This window comes from Anas platyrhynchos, chromosome 3 (assembly GCF_047663525.1).
Source record: "Anas platyrhynchos isolate ZD024472 breed Pekin duck chromosome 3, IASCAAS_PekinDuck_T2T, whole genome shotgun sequence".
Lineage (NCBI taxonomy): Eukaryota > Metazoa > Chordata > Aves > Anseriformes > Anatidae > Anas > Anas platyrhynchos.
Window position 1 is genome coordinate 9,939,795 of NC_092589.1, and position 19,178 is coordinate 9,958,972.

General features: G+C 41.1%; 1 protein-coding gene across 4 annotated transcripts in view; it reads right to left on the reverse strand.

Moving 5' to 3' along the window:
* Positions 1-19,178, reverse strand: part of MACROD2 (mono-ADP ribosylhydrolase 2) — an 862,160-nt gene that overhangs the window by 823,205 nt on the left and 19,777 nt on the right. For all 4 annotated transcript variants that reach the window (XM_027453320.3, XM_072035275.1, XM_027453322.3 and 1 more), the window contains exon 3: positions 14,838-14,945. In XM_027453320.3, the coding sequence (XP_027309121.2) occupies positions 14,838-14,945 (108 nt within the window). The remainder of the gene's footprint in view (positions 1-14,837; positions 14,946-19,178) is intronic.

The following is a 19,178-nucleotide window of genomic DNA, read 5'->3' on the forward strand; positions in this document are numbered from 1 at the left end:
TAATCTCTTCATAGGCATGTTCCATTTGCTAGCTTTCCAACAAAATTTACAACTTTAACATAAAGCTCAAAAAAAAGTTTCTCACGTTAGTGAAGCAAAAATTAATAAGCAGCATTTATCCCCTTTCCAACGTGAAAAGAGAATTTTTACTTTGCAAAGCTTTGGATGCTAAAGCTAGGATCATCACGTCCAGTTACAGACATGGGATAAAACAGCTCCATGCATCGCATGAACAAAGCAAAGCTGCTGGACCTGCTTGCAGGGGTGTTTTCTTCTTCGTTTTTTCCTTCCCCCCTACTTGTAGCTTGCACCGTTCTAGCCAAGAAAGTGACCATCTGGCAGAAATTCCAGACATATTAGCAGCCATAACTACTTCCAGATTAAACAGCGCTATCGTGTCGCTGTAAAACACGAACCCCACTTAGGGATTCTGCCTGCCTGACGTGGCCACTTTACTCATGTGCTCAACCGAGACAGAAAGGAGCTGGACAACCTGCTGTTGCCTAAGGTCAAAATTATCAGGGGGGCAGGAAAGGAGACACTTCAAAGTAATTATTTTTTTTTTCCTCCTAGCTAATCTAAGCCCCTACTCCCCAGAGTTTTTTGTTAAATTGCACAAGATCACCTGCCCACTTTGGAGAATGAGCTGTGGGATTAAGAGCAGAGCATGCAGCAGAGCATGCAGCTGCAAGTAACAACCAAGAGGCTGCCCTGGCCACAGCCTGATCCGCAGAAACCGCTGGTAATCCGCTGTGTGCACAGGGGTCAGGGTGACTTCACACTTCTTTGGAGTGCCTTCCAGCACAGCATTAAACAACACACCCAAGCTCATTACCCCTTTCACTCCTTGCACAATGCGCAGGTACAGAAATATGTAGAGTTTTTTTCATCTGGATTTTGGTGTCAGAAGTTATTGCTTTGACCTGTACACAAATACATATTGTCAATCTCACACTTAAAATAGAAGGTGCTTGGATCCATAATGGTCCTTCTTCCCTGTATGAAACCCCCCTGCTTTACGCCTGTCCCTAAGGAAACCACTGCCTGCGTGGCTGAGCCTTTATTCTTACGGCAGAAACTCACAGCACACTCGCCGAGGAGAACTGTCAGCTGCAAACTTCATCCATGAGAAGACATTATGGATTTCCCACTGTAGTTCAGACTGCAATTCTCATCAGACGATGAATTTAATTAAAATAAGACAGGACAGCAGAAGTAAAAAAATCTTTTAATTACATTTTTTTTTACAGTTTTGGATTTGCCCTCAAGCTAGACATTCAAACCGCCTCAGCCTTTTCCAAAAATATTAAAAGAATTTAACCATAAGAGGTTTTCCTGACCAAGCAGAAAAGCATTAAATATCCAGAAAAATTACTACTTGCAATTTGTGCCTCTCTACCGAAGAACAACATGCAGGAACACTGAAAACAAACGCCGTATATTTTGAGAAGTTGAACTAAGGCTTTTGGATCGAGCAAATTAAAACATCTGCAAGCACTGTGTTCACCACCTCTCTTCCACACACAGGCCCACATCTTCCTCCACGCACCCATCAGCACAAAGCTGGGAAGCCCAGCCCCGTGTTACTGCAGAGAGGCTCCACGAAATGCTGGTGATGCCAACTCAGCGTGGCAGCCCCGCGTTGGCTCCTTGCTTGGCCAAAGGAAGGCAGCCCCGCTGCAAAGCTTCGTGACACGATGCTCTCTCTCCTGGGGCACCCAGGTAGCGGGCTGACAAGCCGCCGGGTCATTATTCCTCGCAGGAGCAGGGCGCAGCACAAAGAAAATAGCAGGGGAACTCGCTCGAGTTGCCCAGGCGACAGCGAAGCAACGGGATGAAAAATGCAGGGTCGCCCAGCAGCAGCAGGGAGAGAGCCCGTGCCACACAGAGCCGGGCTCGCAGCACACTCTAGCGACCCAAAAATCTCCGCAGTAAATTCAGGGCTGTGCTCAAAGGGACTCGAGAGCAGAGGTTTGAACTCTGCGCCCATTTATAAATGTCTGATGCTTGTTAGGCGGCAAAAGAGCAGCCAAATGTTGGTCTGGGATCACCAACCTTTTGCTCCCAGTGTAATACAAAGGCGGTGATTTTTATACACTGAGCCATTTCTCAGGATCAGATATAAACACCAATAGTTAATCAATTATGAGTTACTGCTCTGTACTCTGTTTCCCTGGCTAAACATTGGCGTGCATCAGTCAGCTGCTCCGAGCACGCCTGCAGAACCCCGGCCATGCTCACTGCACCAGGGCTTGAGCAGTGCTGCACCAGAAACCCTCGTACAGACACCATGCTCAGATCCTGGCACACGGGGGCATCTTCTCTCATTCCTGGGCTGCAAGTGTAGCCTGGATTATGTAACACAGCCAAACATCAGGGGGTTGGTTTGTTGGTGGTTTTTTTTGACACGCAGGTGGTTCAGTTGCACAAAGTGGGAATAAGTTACTGCTTAATCACTTCTTCACAATACCAAAAATAACCAAGAATCACACGCTGTTCCCCCCCCCCTCTTTTGCTGCATGCAAGCATTTTACAGTTTTCTTGCACATGCCATGAACAAAAACGTATTTATACACAGCTTCAAGCTGCACTGCTTTACTGCGGTTGGAAGGCTGAAAGATTTCCCCAAGTAGCTGACTTCAGTCTTTATGTTTGTCCAGGACAATCTTGGGTTGGCAGTTTCCAAAGGAGCAGTTCACACATACAGACCGGTCCCTCTCATTCAAAGAAGTGTTAATTGCTTTTATTGCCCAGAAGCTCCCAAATTGCTAAATGATTACAGCCCTGACCCACACCACCCTGGTCAAACCACCACTTCCCATTCCCACTTGCATCCTTGGCACATCCAGGTGTTCTCATGAATTCAAAGCATACCTTTCTTAGAGCCCTTACCAAAAGAGCCTGACAATCAGTAGGCATTGTCTTAATCACTAACATTTGAGGCAGTGGAGTTTCAAGAAGAATTTGGGTTCATTCAGACCCAAACCACTAGCACTTTCTTCCACCCATGGCCACCTGCATCTAAGTCCAGTTTCCTTACCCCAGTGTCTCCCCCTCTCCCTCCATGCTGTGTCCATATTTCTCCTTTTCTTGCTTCCATTTTTCCAATTGTGTTTTATTTCAAGGAGCTTCTACAATCATTCTACCGTGTCTGGATGTTCTTCTCACTCTTAGCAGGGGCATGAATTCTTGGGAAATCCAAAGCCATGCACACACACAGGCAAACATCACACTGTTCCTGATTTTCTTCCCTTAATGACTCTGCAGAACAGTTGCCATTACAGTAAGACACATGGAAGTGCATTTGGTACTCCTGGCAGTACTGCTTCAGTCAGGAATATATGTTCTGGAGAGTCTAAGTTTCAGATTGTTAAGAACATCATGACTACAGCAAGTACTTACAATGGATCATTGTACTTACTAATGAACAAAGCCTGTTGAAACACCAAACTACATGATTATTGCTTAATTTCTCGATGTGGATACACCTCATTGCCTCTCTGTACAGACTACACTTTGAAGCTGAAATAATGAACTACAGTGATTAGAGAGCAGCTCTTAAAAAGAACAAAAATTAGTGCCTTTTTATTAAATACTGGGAGAAAACTCCGATGAGAAAGAGTCTTTTTTGGCCCCCAGGAGTTGTATATGTTCTTAAATTCTATATGAACAATTCTACTAAAGCCAAAGTGAATATGCCTACACTAAAATTTAAAATTTAAGAACTCGTGTAGCTTTCTCCAGGCTTAAGGCTTAAACTCAAATCCATTCAATCAATACAGCTACCTTATTTAAAACCCGTGTTTTCATAATGCTTGCAAGCTATCTGATATGATGCAGGTATATTACATACAGTGCAGATATTAAACTTCAGAAGATTAATGCATTAGTACCAAAAAGAGTTAGTCATGCATTCTGAGAAGCAAACATTTTGGACAAAGGGGAAGGAAACTGCATCAGATGTACCAGATTTGGACTTCTGACTCTTAAGATAAAATAGTTTAGATATTTAGAGATTGAAATCCTACAGCCATTAACGTATCAGCTTCTCACAGCAAGGTTTCCAAAGGAGAAAGTGAGCCTTATTTCTGTTTTATATGCATATTTTCTTTCTAATCTAATTCATAGATTCATTATAGGCACTCAAGGAGTACATTGCAAGTGAACAGAATTCAAGATCGTAACTCAAAACTCTCCAGTCTTACTAATTATACCAGATTTATCTTTGGCATTTGTACAACACCAAATAACCTGCTGACAGTGCAGAATATTTACTTTGCTATTCTTGGAAAAAACACCTAAACTGCAGCTAAATAAAATAAACAAAAAAGAATGAGTGCAAATATACTTTAGCTGCCGTGGTACAGACATGAGAATGAAATCCTACACTAAAAAAAAGTACACAAACATCAAGTAAAAGACCCCATGTCTGTAAAATGCAATAACCCCAAGCAAAAAAACATAAGCCAATTCATAAGCTGATTTCTCTACAACCAGCCAGAAGTTGTGCTTTTTACAGTTAAATCATCCTCTGTTTCATCGGAGTAACGCCAAACTGATAACACTATTCAGGCAAGGACTGAAGAGAGATTAGTCCCAAGCTAGAACAGAAACATATTAACCAAGTTATATGTTCAGTAAAACTACGCACAATAACTTGAACAAAAATCACACATTCTAAGCAGCATTTCCAGCAGTAGGAAACTAGCATTTGGCTGGGGAATTTCAAAAATAAAACCTTGATCCAGTCAGAAACCATGCTGGGCAAGAGAGAGACTTGGTCTGCACAGATCCAAGGTGTTTGTCCCCTTTTCCTTTTGGCCTCAGCCCCCCAAGCCATCAAGCTCAGGGTCTTGAGGCCTTGTCCTTCCCCACTCCCGCAGCCCTTAGGTCAAGCTCAGGGCTCCCTGGATCCTTTCCTGCTGAAGGGGGATGCTTTCCCAGCCATGCACCAAGCTCATGCCTGCCTCGATTCCTCCTCCACTTAAAATAAAATAAAATAAAATGAAAATTACTTGAGGAGTAAGAAGTCCACTGAAGGTTTATCATCTTCCTACAAAGAAGAGAAACCTCATAAATGCTCCAAGCTAGGGACAGGGAATGATATGCTTCAGTTTTGGATTCAATCAAAGCAGAAGAGTTAACTTTTCACTCCATGTCCTGCCTGGAAGAGGCACATGTCCTAGCTTAGCTCCATCATGCCCGCAATAGCGAATTGACTTAATTGTCAGCAGGAGATTATGAAATATGAAGTGACTCCAGCAGTGCTCAGGGGAGTTCCCCAAGGCACAGTGTCTATAGCAAAGACAGAGGAGACATCCATTTCACTCTCACCCCCAGGCAAAGCAGATCAGCCTTTGATTTCTAAAAAGGCCAACAAGAACAAAACTCAGCTTTCCTGAATGATTAGCACTGGTCTGAATAATAATAGTAATAATAAAATCTTTTAAATAAATGACTGCTGGTGCCCAGTGCTGCTGAGACCAAGGTTGAAGGTTGTGATTAGAGATGCTCATCTGCAATTATGAGGCTACATCTGGTAACAGATCACAGTGCCTTTCTACGAGGGAGAAAAGCAGCAACATAGAACAAACTCACTGTCACCTACCCTTCTCCCAAGACAGCTCCAAGTGCCATCAGCACAAGCCACTCCACTAGGTGCTAGTGTTAGGGGATGAGAGGGGAGAGGAAGGTGGCAGCAACAGTGCTAAGCTACACTTTCTGGCTCAAAACCTGCTTTGAGTCAGGTGATGCCAGCATGAAGAAAGAACAAAAAGCCAGATCTAACTAAAGCCCACGAGCACTTACAAGGAAGTAGGAACCTTAAAACTTGTGCTGTGTTTTTGACAGCAACATACAGACAAATGCTTCCATCTAAACACATCCCTTGTTCTGTCAGTGAATTCACTTGAATTCAGTAAACAGTTTTTACTTTAATTGAACCTATTGCTAGTGTTGGGACTAGTCTAACCTTGGGCTTTCAGCCTCTGAAGCAGTGAACTACTGACCTAAAGCTTTGGGCTCTAAGCCCTGCCACAACACCAAGTCTGGGCCACGGGAGCAGTTTCAGTTTCACCAGAAAGGAGGTGCAAGGTGCAGAAGTTAGCAGTTATGGCCCAACAGTCCCACAGCTGATCATTCAGCTCTCTGAAAGACTGGGTTGTGTCATCTAATAGCCAACAGCTATGGGGAGCTGGGCCAGGGCCAGAGGTGCTGGTAGGCAACACTCTGCTGCTGATACAAGGCCAAGGCCACTGGGCCTCCAGCCTTTGAGCTGCATCTATCCAAGGAGTGAAAGCAAAAATTAACTTCTCTACCCGTCCCAGGCCAGCCCACCTCCAGTGGGGATTCAGTTGCTTTATTTTGAAGTTAACAACCAGCTTAAATAGAAAATTTTTCCGTAACTCCAGAAATAAGTTGTGCATAAACTCTAGGTTTCTTCTACCCCTCCATTTTTAACATGGTTTGGAGAGCTCTGTGGGTAAAATCCACTGTTTTTCACTGACAGGCTATTCAGGAAGTCCCTATTAAAATTTTTTAGGTTCAGGAAGAACAGTATCAGTTCTTGGATTTGCAGAAGTTCAGAATTAGTCAAGTAGTGTCTTGGACCTTACTGCTTAACATAATCACTACAAACCAAGAAGATGAAAAGCCAACCAGTTTCTTTAAAACAGGCTATACCCCACAATTGTATTTTATTTTTTTTAAGAAACGTAAAGGAAATAGGTTGCCAGTTATTACTACCTAACATGTTAAGTCATTGGAAAGACTTATTTTCCTCTATAACCTGATTTGATACAGTTGAAAGCAATAGCAAATCTTTCTTAAATAAAAGCTATTTCACATGACACAAGAGTATAGCTCTCTTGAAGAAGCAATATGGTTCACACTTCAAATTTAAAAGCATTTCTCACGCTTTTAAAAGGAGATTTGGAATGCAAAAGATTCTAAATACAAATCCAATGCAGCTGACAACCATCTTTTTGAGGCAGCCTACAACTAGATACACCAGATATCAACTATTTCCATTTATTACTATATGGGATCCAACTTTAAAGCATAAAAGAAATCATGGAGGCATACTTAAGCAATTCATATTGTACACCAGATTAAAATTACTGCAGCGTAGGCACAGAAGTGACAGAAGAGAAAAAAAAAGCAGTTAATCCTAAGAAGTTTTCTGAATCCATATTTTTCACAAACTTCAACTTCTCAAACACAATAGGCAGTAAGAGCCCTGGGCGTTGAGGCATCGCCGCTGAAACCACCACAGAATAAGGGCCATTACAATGCAGTTCCTACAAGAGCCAAGTAATTTCTTCTTTATGAGACTGCCTGCCCTGCAGGACAGCTCAGAGAGCAGCCGGTACATAAAGGGGAAGGAGCGAAGCTCCAGCCACCAGGCCAGCACCGAGGGGACGATACCCAAAGGAGGAAAGAAGAGCACTATGTAGGTCCCCTCTCTCAGCCATTCGAGCACGTTGTACAAGTGACAATCTGGTCAGGAGATATTAAAACCATGTTCAAACATTCTTGTCACCTCAAAGCACAAACTTTACAGGAATCGGGGATGTACAGCAGCTGTGGTGGCTCACCACAGCACTGCTCAGAAGAAAGCAAAGGGCTTTACAGCATCTTCAATACTGCTATTAAAATAATCCCCGCAAACAACCTAACAACACAGCATATTTCACAACTCTCAACAACAGTGCACAGACGGACAGGTGCCTGAGCCCCTATTACTTGCACATGATGCAAACACTCACCAGCATACTGGAGCTAACAAGCAAATACTGCTTTTGCAAACCTCCACCACACTTTGATATATATATGTATACATTTGCCGGCAGGTACTAACTGCAGTGATTGTGACAATCAGGTCACACAAAGGGGTTTGGACTGGATTTGAAAGCCAAGCTGTACTCTTAACATCAATCTTGAACTGAGAGTACATTGAATTCTGAAAGAAACCAACTTCTGCTTTTGCAACATCATGCAGAAGTCTCCTTTTGACAGAAAAAGTCAATTTCTAACAGCCATAGGTCAAAACGAAGACTAACCCACAGAGTTATTATTGAGTCCATAATTATTTATGTAACAAGTAACTGAAGCTACGTTCAGTTCAATTTTTAGCGAGCAGCTAAAACTGTATCTGTTTTCCAGATACAGTAGAAAATAAACCTGAAGTTCAGTTGCTCTGATCAATGTATGCTTCCCACTATTCAATTATTTTTAAGTGCTTATATTTAATGGGATTAAGTTTTACATGGGAATACTAATTCCCATGCTAACAATACTGTATTACTTAGCTCAACATGATCTCCGTCGGTGAAAGATCTGTACAAATCCAGAACTTAGTCCATCCCAATGAGTTTATAATTACAATATAAAAGGTAAGAAAGCGCAAACAGATGCACGTAGACAGAGAAGTATGAGGGGCCAATATTATCACAGCATGCATAATCTCAGCCCACCAGCTGACCACCTGCTATCAAGATTTTGTAGGTATTGCAGAGAGCAGACTCTTTAAAGAAGCCTTTTTGTCTCTTTTCTACCAGTTTTCAGTTGCTGGAAGGTTTTGGTTTTTTTTAAATGCAAACTCTTGAAAAAAAAAACAAAAAAACACTATGCTGCATGCATATCTTAGCTCAGAACACACTGCTACAACTATTGGCTTTAAAAAAATCCTTTGGATAATCCCCCACAAGCCCTGATTAGAAGTGGATTTAATATTATGAAACAAAGTGTAATTATGCAAGATCTCAACTAGTTTCTTACACTTCCATCACACCACTAAGGAAGACATAGCTCCACTATCAGACACAGGACAGAACAGGTTGAAAGCAAGATCCTTCCTGAACAAATTCTTCTGTGAAATAAGAGATGCTTCAGGTTCTTCCAAAACACAGCTGTCTCATGTTCTCTTTCCAACACACGTAACAAAATGGAGCAGACACTGGCTAAGTGCAAGCCACATTGCTAGCCCATCCAACAAGCAGCCTGAGAATGCGTGTATTTTGCTTCCTCTGCTTAAGTCATTACTGATTTTATGTCCAGGAAAATGAAGGTGTACAGGCAAGAAGTGGTTTCACAATCACAGTAGAGCTATTGCCACCTGCTGTCAGAAAGCAGTCATGGCACTCCTTGCACATCCCAGTTGCAAGACAGCCTTGAAAAAATCCAGCTTCACAGGTGCTTTGCTTTCTGTAGAAGGGACATACCGGAAATGTTCAGGGAAACCATGTCATGAAGGATCAATAATCACAGTGGTCTGGCATTTAGTAAAACCTATGTTACAGTCCTGGAACACAGGAAAAGTTCTACAAACAGGAGCAAGGATTATAATCACCACTCCCTCAAAGCATGGATGATAAAATAAAGCAGTGTCAGGAGGCAGAGACCCTCCAAGACAAGATGATACAATGACAGGCCTGGCATTTTACACCATCACTTAAATAATGAGCACAGCTAGAAATGTGGATCTCCAGCAGAGCCCTCACAGCTCTGTCCTACTCACAATACATACAGTCCCTGGTTTTAGTGATCAAAGTCTGCCCAGTGGCCAGGTACAAACCTGAGAAGTAAGGAGATGAGCTGAAATGAAGCCACACAGACAGCAATTTTCTGTGCTTAAAATTCAATGAGTTGTTTCTAAACCTCACAAGTCACAAATGATGCTAGTCATGTCTTCTGCCACTCAATCTTTCTCTATTCCAGAACATGCCAAAAAAGTTACTTGACATATTTTGTGTTCATAAAGCACCTAGGAAGCCGGATCAGTTTTTGTTTGTTTGTTTTAATGCACAAAAACAGCAGCATGATTTATATAGACAATTCTTGTCCCAGGAAACCTAGAAGTACTAGACTGTAAGTGGGCTCAACAATGGATGCACAAAAAAATAAGGATATCAGGCTAGTCTCAGCAAACAAATAACATCTGAAAGCATCTACATTTGTTGAGACTACATCGTTAATTAAATAAATACATGCACCATAGGCCATCAGGTTAGATCAGGCTCCTACAAAGTCTCTTACCTTGCCCGTTTCCTATTAGATTATCAGAAAACTATGAGGCTATTCTGAACCCAGTCAGAGGAGATGCTTGGCCACCTGGCTTTGTGCCAGGGTTTTAGATATTCTGTACCCTCACCTTATTCCACCCTAATTTCTAGGGCAGCATGGGGAGACTAACAACATGCAAAGTCAAACAGCATTGCTTTGAACCTCAACTTGCTTTGACAGAGCCCATGCTTCAGTCCACAATCTGTTAGTCGAAGGAGCCGCCTTATAATTAAGTGCCTTGTTTCAATGGAAAATGTGTTTTCTTCTCTGCCTTTTTTTTTTTTTTTTTTTTTAAAAAAAAAGTAACACTGGCATCCCACTGCTTGTTAAGATGCTGTCTGCAGCATCTGGCCATATGGCAGGCTGAGGGGCAAAGCTTTCCTCACAGGCTGCAGGCTTAGGCTTCAGATCTTCCTTACATCGCCTGACACCCTCAGCTCACAGGCACGAAGCACTCAGGAAGAATTATGCTCAGGCCCACATCTGAGCAATGGGTGCACCCACAAGGCTTCTCTGCTACGTAAGCGATACCGTAACATTAAAGCTGGGATACTTTCAAAATATACTGTGGCTGTATTTGCTTCAGTGCCTATCTGAGTCTGTCTCCTCCATCTTAAGCCTTTGTCACATCCTTAGAGCAAAAGTTGTTTGACCAAGACAACAGCTAAAGTAATCCACCTGAATTAAATCACACCTCTAGATGTGCTTTTCTTTGGTTTCATTCTCTTGATCAACATCACTTAACACAAACTTACAGTTTTCATCTAAATGAGTGTTACAGCAAAGAGAAGGACTACACTGAAATCAGATGAGACAAAATAAAGCAGCCAAAAATTTTAGGCATGTCTACTACTTGCCAGACATATTTAACATATTTGCCACAGAAAGCGCTAATAAGCTTACTCACAGATGCCATGATGAAGAATGACTGATTCCCCCAACAATTAATGTTGACTTTTTTGATAAATAAGTGGGAAATACATGTATAAATGAATCTGGGGTTATATATATATAAATATAATTGCACCAACTGTAAATTAACTTGAGCAACCTTTGATTAACACCTTGGCTTGCTCACGCTAAAGATAAAAACCAAATTAACAACAGTTTGTAGGCATTAATGGTACTGTTCCCAGAGGAAATTACAGCAGCACAAGTTCTATAGGCAGATGCCAGATGACTGATTTCAATACAAGTTTTCAGTTCCCCTACCTGCACACCCCAGGTGAAACTTTTCAAATGTGCTTAGAAAACATGCTACTAGACATCAGACTCAATGGGAAGCTCTCAGTGCAGGTAACCATTTGTGCATTTAGCTCAGATGAAAATTCAGTGCTGATAAACGCACACACCCCGTGCAAAATCCTACAGGGAGCTTAAAGGTGGGTGGGGAAATCAGTGTACGTGCGATGCTAGTTCAGGGCCAGCTACCAACTCTAACCCCCTCATAATTTTCAGACAGGCCACTGCTGAAGTAATTTCTAACTTCAGAAGCTGCAAGATGAACATTTTGTGTGATAAATTAAGTTGCCAAATGAAATGGATTAGCAATCAGCGAAATTGCCTGGTGTCAGATCTGTTCCAGATTAGAATTCATCCTTTTTCCCCACCTGTTCATTAAGCACCAAGTTCAAGGCAACTGCAGTGACTGATTGCACATTAACAAGCTGTTTATGTGGAAAGGCATAGTTCAGCCACTGTCTACACTTACACATTCGTTTGAGCATAACTCACTGGTAATGTATTCAGTTCACTGTTCCGATGCATAGTCCTACCTTGACACGTAATTTTGGACATGAGAAAAATGGGATGCCTCAAAATTAAACAGACTATGTATTTCTAGGTCAAAGGTGGGGGTGAAAGAGTCCAGAAGAAAATCCAGTTATGAAAATTAAGAAAAATACTACCTTTAAACACTTAAATGCGGTTTTGAAAGAAAAGCTTGAGGGAGGAAAGGCATATATGTATTTCAATAACAAGAATGAGACTTAAAATGAAACAAGAAATTTCCAGTTCTGTATGCTTCAAGTACTAGGACAGGGACACACAGCAAGACAAATGATGTAAACTAAAATTTAGGAGCATTTGATATGATTGCAGTACTCAAGTATTGTTCACTAAAGGGAGCATCCTAGATGCTGTAACCGTAGGAACTGGCTAGTTGCTCATTTACAGATAACACTATAGACTTATTAACAGTAGGCATCAACTAGAATAGAATAATGATGTTCCTTTTTTCCTGTAGATCAAAGATTTCTCTTCTTAGGTATTTGTACAAAAGCATAGTACAAAGAATAGCTTTCAAAGCTAAGAAGTAGCGTTTCTTCCAGCATTCTGCAAGTCATCCATCCAGTCAAATAAAAGTAAAAAATCATCCATTCCCCCCACCCCACAGAATTGTTGCCTCTTGATCTCGCTTTCAGTAAATACTAACTCACAAGCACACCAGTACATGTCACCTTATCTTAGAACATGGCCAGTAAGATTCAACAGGTAGCAAGTGAATTAATACTTGTTCAGCAGCGATCAACTGCAATTTAAGTTATCTGACTACTTGGACACATACAATCACACCCACTTTCAAAACACAACTCCTGTATCTACTTCAAATTAAAAAGCTGCCACATGATATGTTATAAAGAGCAAAGCACCCTCCTCCCTCCCCCTGTATTAATTAATGGTAATTCATCATATACTCCATGTGTGTAGGAGCAGTGGGCAAGCAGACAGAAGGAAGCGATTTGTTCGGAGCCACAACTCAGGCCGTGCACCACCTATTATGGACTAAATTTTAATATCCAGCAGAAAGATTTGCTCCCTAAATCCACGTTGTACTTTAGAGGTAGAAGCTCAAAAATGTTACAGTAGATTGAAGGTAGGGGTTGTTATTGCTCATTTATGGTGTCAATATTCCAACATTATCTGAAACTTTTTCCAGTATTATCTGGAACTTTTTTCCCCCCTCACACCACCCATTTGGTCCACAGAAATGCCTTCCATCAGAAACTGCCTTCAGAAAAAATAAAATGGGTTTAAAGAGGGAAGGGGCAGCGGGACCAAATAGCCCCTTTTCCCTTCCCCAAACACATGTATGCCCAGCTTGGAGTGGGAGTGTAATAACCAGCACACAAAAAAAAGACTAGAAGACAAATTTTTATGCAAATCTCAATAGAAGCCTTAAGAAAAGGAGGATAGGAAATTAACATAACTGGACACCCCAGGCAAAACATGAAGTTAAACTACTATCTGTCTGCATTACAATTGCTACCAAGAAAATTTTAAGGAATCATTCTCAAAGATGAGCACATTAATGGGGGTACATAACTGACACTGATTTTAGCAAAATGACACATCAGCTCCCATCATTTTCAGCTACCATCTCTGTCACTCTGCAGAAGCCAGAAAACAGATCCTCACCCTGGTGAGGAATGAATCGTTTCCAAATTGGGAATGTAGGGTTTAAGGACACTACAAAAGCAAGAAAAGTGAAGTATTTCCATTTCAAAGCTACTCCGCAACCAATTCCAACCTGCGATTCTAGGGAGGCCCATGAATAAAGACAACGTAAATATAAATCAAGAAAAGCATGCTAATATTTACTTACTGTAGAACAATAAGGAAGTCAGCAAAAGTACTCAAGGAAATGTCATTTTGAAATAATCAGGAAAAACATTAAGATTAAAACTTCAGAGGTCTTCCCAAAAGTGAGGAGAGGATTGTGTTACCACGCGGATGCTACTGCATAGTAGTGTAGAAAGTTTTTAATGCATCAGTTAACTAGAAGACTAATAGCAACTTGTATTTGCCAATAAAGTCTTTACTTTAAAATTTTTGAACCCCAACAAGTAACTGATGATTCTACATGTACTCCCATAACCCACTAGCATGTCTCCACGTGTGGAGTTGTGTACAGAGAAAATACAAAGCAACCCAAGAAACTAGGTATACCAACTTCCATGCTGCATAAGCAAACGTTTCTATGCTTTTTACAAAAGGCACGAGCCATCTCCATATAGCTTTTTATCATGGTAGGCAAAATACATCCCCAAGGCTGCATGGCAGTTGATCTCCATACTTTATTCCATTACAGAGAATGCAGTAAGTTTCCTTCCAATAAATAATACCAAAAATTGGTTCTTACAAAAGAACCAGTACTCCAATTAACATGAAGAAATAAATTGCATATGCTTTTTTGTCACAAGATGCTGCAACACATTTCTTCACTTCAATCACGTACACAGGGCCACAGTCACTAAACTCGAAGTTTTAAAACGTTTAGCACTCTGTAGCTCATAACCAAAAATTCAAAAGACACAATCACCCTACAAGAAGTATTTTAACCACAGAAAACAGTAAGCCACTTCTCCTATCACCTTATTGTTAACAGTTTCACATCATCTACTCTACAAACAGCTTGATTTGAAAAAAAAAAAAAAAAAAAAGAATAATGTACTGCAGTAGTTTAGTATCAAAGTTCAGTTTTCTGCCACTATCAAGTGTGAAGTCCCAGCTATACAAGCTAAATCAAAAAAAAGGATGATTTTTTTTCCCCTGGTGACCATGATATTCAAGTTTCAGAATAATCCTTTGCATAGCGAAGGTACAGACACAAAAGGATGAACAGACATAATAGAGAAACTCAGGAAAAAGTTTCCAACGGGTTTCCAAAGCACACAGCAATTTTATGCAGCTTTCCAGAGCTCACGCTCGCAACATAGATATCCCCGCAAGAAAGGATCTTCAAGCCGTACCAACATAAACCATTTGTCACCTACCTGCATTGACAATGGCATCGACCTCAAGCAACGTGATGTCGCCTCTGTACAGGGAGACCTTCTCGCTCAGGCTTTTCTTCCCCTGCTGTTCTTCCTTCGCATTTTCACCTACGGGACAAGAAAGTAACAAAACCAGGTTACAAAAGCAGCTCTAAAATGACTACTTGTAAGTTGTGAGCACTTCCACTCACAGGACCGTGACATTTTGTGGTTTGGCCTCGCGAGGGCACCAGCAGCCCGCAGACTCCAGCAGCATCTCCCTGCAGCCTGCTTGTTTGCGGGTACAAAGCTACTGAAATACCTTCTGGTTAAGAAACAGCATGCACATACACATTTTTTTAGAGCTACTTCCATCAAATACTTTTCCTGGGTAGCTGCAAGGGTAGAAAATTACCGAAAAAAAAAAAAAAAAAAAAAGAATTAGTTAAGATAATCCTCCCACTGCAGCAATAATATATCCAACCCAGAATTAATTTATCAGACCCAGAATTATTCAGGAGCTGGGTAACAGCACCGAGCAAGCAGCCTGTCAACAGCCCCACCACTGAGAACTAGTCCTGACACAGCAGGGAGAAGAAAAACCTAAACAAAAACGCCAGTGAATTTCAACTCCAAGCTTGGCCACTGTCAACTGCTTTACGGGAAGGGGGTGGAAGACTCCACATAAATCAGCTTTCAAATGGATTCCTTACTGAACGGTGTCGTATTAAGTCCCATATGCTGGTAAACTCATGATTTTGCATCACCAATTCACTTCCCTAGCATCATATTATCTGTAAAATTGTTCAGTTACCTCAAATACTTCCACACGCACTTATCAGCCAGTAAGCGTCTGCATTGCAAGACACCTAAGTCATTAGAAAAGAAGTAGGGAAAGAAGGAAAGATTGTGTTTGGTTTTGTTGTTTGTTTGTTTTAATTTAGTTCTTTACAGGTCTCAAGAAGCTCAAACTCATATATTGACCAGAAACAGAACTGAGCCTCTGAAGTGACAATGTAAGAGGAGAATAGCTTTCAATCCTCAAAGTAAGTATTTTCCTTTAAGCAAAACAAACAAGGGAAGATTTAGCAGGAGAGTAGAAGCAACGTAAACAAATCTGGCTCCAAATATTTCTGATCAACCTTCACTTTAATCAATTTCCATAAGTTAGAGTACATCTGCTCCAATCCATCAGCATTATAAGCAACCACAAATAGAAATAAGTTGCATTTATTTTAGATATTGCTTTAACTTCAGCACAAACAACTGCTCTCAGAAATCATCATTTATCTCAGCCTCTCCAAAATAATTAGTCTTACTCAATTCTGGCTTAGATCAGCTATCACATGCATAGTGTAAAGTCCATGTCACCTCCAGCAAAAAGATACATTGCGACTATGCCTTATATTTAGCATAAAGGTTGTTTTGTACTGAAGTGTGTATATTCATGAATTTTATTCCTATATTTGGTTCCTAAAGCTATTATTATTCCATTGCTACCCAGATCAGCCTCAGCATCTTAGATAGGACGAAAAGTAATCTCTACACAAGAGGTACCGCGTTTTTTATCCTATTTAAAATATTTTATTATCCTAAACTAACAAACATTACAGGGTTCCTCAGTTTTTCCACATAAGGTAAGCATTGCAGCTTGCTGTTGAGTCATATTAAAATAAAAATCAACCTCTGACTGATTTACACAGTGTGATTTATTATCTGCTTTCCTGTTAGCAAGGAAAGGATGTTCTGTTAGCAAGCAGGACAGTTTTCCCCACCTTTCTCCAGTGAACGTCCTACTGGATCACTGCCAAATGTAGCACACCCCAGCCATAATTTTCTCCCCTCCACCTTGTGCTCAAGTCCCATACCACAGGCTAACATCACCAACACATTGAATTCTCCAAGCCAAACCATTTAAATTTAATTATCAAGTACATTTTGGATGTTAGGGTATTTATACCAATACCCTACACTAAAAACACAGAAAATTCACCTAGAAGAGCCTTGAAGAGAACAGGTAGCACAGAATATAGAAATAAATTCTCATTATTGCTAACCTCTGGGTGAGAGGCAGTGCAGAGATAGCCCTTACTTTAGGCAATTCACCAGCAAAGTCATCCAGCTCTGTCTGTAGGATGCCACACAACACCATCACTGCCTCCTGACCTGGCCTCTGCATACATCACAAATTCACCTGCAGTTCTCCCTGTTCATGAGTCCTGAACACATTTCAGCAAAACCACTCGCAAGACTCCTTCCCCACAAAAAAAAAAGTTAGTAAATTCACTGCGTCATAAGCCAAAAAAAAAACAACAAAAAAACTAATGCTCCTAGATGATCTCCTACATCCTCTTCAGCAAGTCCCTTGTATGCCCCACAAGAACCACCCCCATCACTGCTGTTTTTAATACAACTCGGCAGTAAAAGCACATGCTGCCTGTACATCTTGGGCAAATTACCCTCATTTCTTCCCCCTCAAAAAAAAAAAAAAAAAAAAGCTGATTTAAGAGAGGATTTTGGCTTCAGCTATTTCATCCTGGTTGTTGCAGAGAAGTGCTTAAGATTGATGGAAGCTTTGGAGAGCCAAGTCTCACCCACAGTCGAGAACACTCAAGTCTACTTATAAGCCCCTGATTAAGAAGTAACCCTGATGTAACACAAATAGTTGTAGGAGAGAACTGTTTTTCTTTTGCTGTCTGTTAGATCTCTGGGACTGGCATGCAGCATTTCCTAACAAAGTCCAACTGCTATCTTATTGGGGATATTTTCTTCTCCTGCTCAGTTCTGGCTTTGTCTCCGATCTCTTCCTCAACCACACACATTTTTATCTCCTCAAATTAAAAAAAAAAAAAAAAAAACAGAACAAAACTACACTCATTTACTGCAAAGTTTCCTTCCAAGGTAACGCTGTAATCTCAGATCTGTGACTAAGAATGGTGCACTGTCATCAAATATGCCTGAGCAACTCATATGCTGCAGGTATTGCACTGTAATTCATGGTACTGTAGCCCAGCAAGGACAAGCCAGCAAGCCCAGAGCACTGCATATTTCACAAAGGCCACACAGCACGTGTACATACTAATGCATTAATAAAAATCCTAGCAGTGACAGATTTACCTTGCACTTGTGGCATAATGGGAGTATTTCTTGCTCTATTAAAGAAACAGCTGTACGTACATCCTCCTCAAGAAATAAATCCTCCAAAATGGTTGCTATGTAACACCAGTCCTCAATACGAGATACAGAACAGGAATTTGTATTATCCCCACCTTGTGCTGATGCTCAAGATACCCAACTAGAAGACACAGCAGACACCAGCTGTGCCCACAACCCGAGAAACATCCCTGGGAAGTCTTTGGAGAGAAGAACACCTGCCTGTAAAGCAAATCAGAACTTCAAGTCTGACTCAACACTGCTTGTCCAGAATGCATCTTCAAGGGGCAGAACAGTTGAAAGGCCAGGACAACTCGGACTCATGTCCTGTGAAACAAATGAGCTACATCAAGTCTATTACAAAGTCCATCTCAGTTCTAGGTGGAGGTACCACTGATTCCAAGATCAGAAAATTTTGTCTGTTACTCTGAACATGAGAAGCTTTCAGGACAAAAAAAAAAAAAAAAGGAAACAGACTAAGACTGCATTTTCTGACCTCTACAGAAATCTCAGCATAGCCACAGAAAAATTTAAGAAGCACTACTAAAAGGTTTTCAAGACCACCCAGCTGAGCAGTACAGGCTGTCTAGGAAGGATCTCTCTGCTGGAAGAACTGCTCCTGTCTCACCACAGCTGTCATTGCTCACAAGCAAGAACTGAACGTATACCAACCAAACAGCTTCACTAGAAGCCTGGATGCCTTCAGATCGCCAGTTTAAATCAAACCGTGGTTATTAAAACAGCTGCTAAAAAATAAAAACTCTTTAGCATGAGATACATCTTCTGCTTTATTTGGGCTTATGCGTGCCTGGTAAGATGGTATCTAGGGCTTTCCTTCCCTCCACATGGAGGCTCTGCACCCCACTTCTTATCCCATGTCAATCTTGCACTCAAAATTAAAAGAAGGTTTTACTGGGAGGTGCTCCTTAAATAGAACACAAAACACACACACTGTGGTGAGCTGTAACAAAGCAGCAATAAACAGCATTAGTTTGGCCTTCTTGAGTTACCCCACTCCCACAATTCTGATACCTATTTTTTTCCTTAATCTCAGGACTTGTGCAAATAGCTATGCATGTTGTGTGAACAGATAGCAGTCATGACTACGACTGAACTCAAACTACAGTTTAAGTGCAATATTTTAAGCATTCCATGAAGATTATGTGATTGGGTCAGAAGCAAATAAAAAAAATAAAAGGAGATTAATTT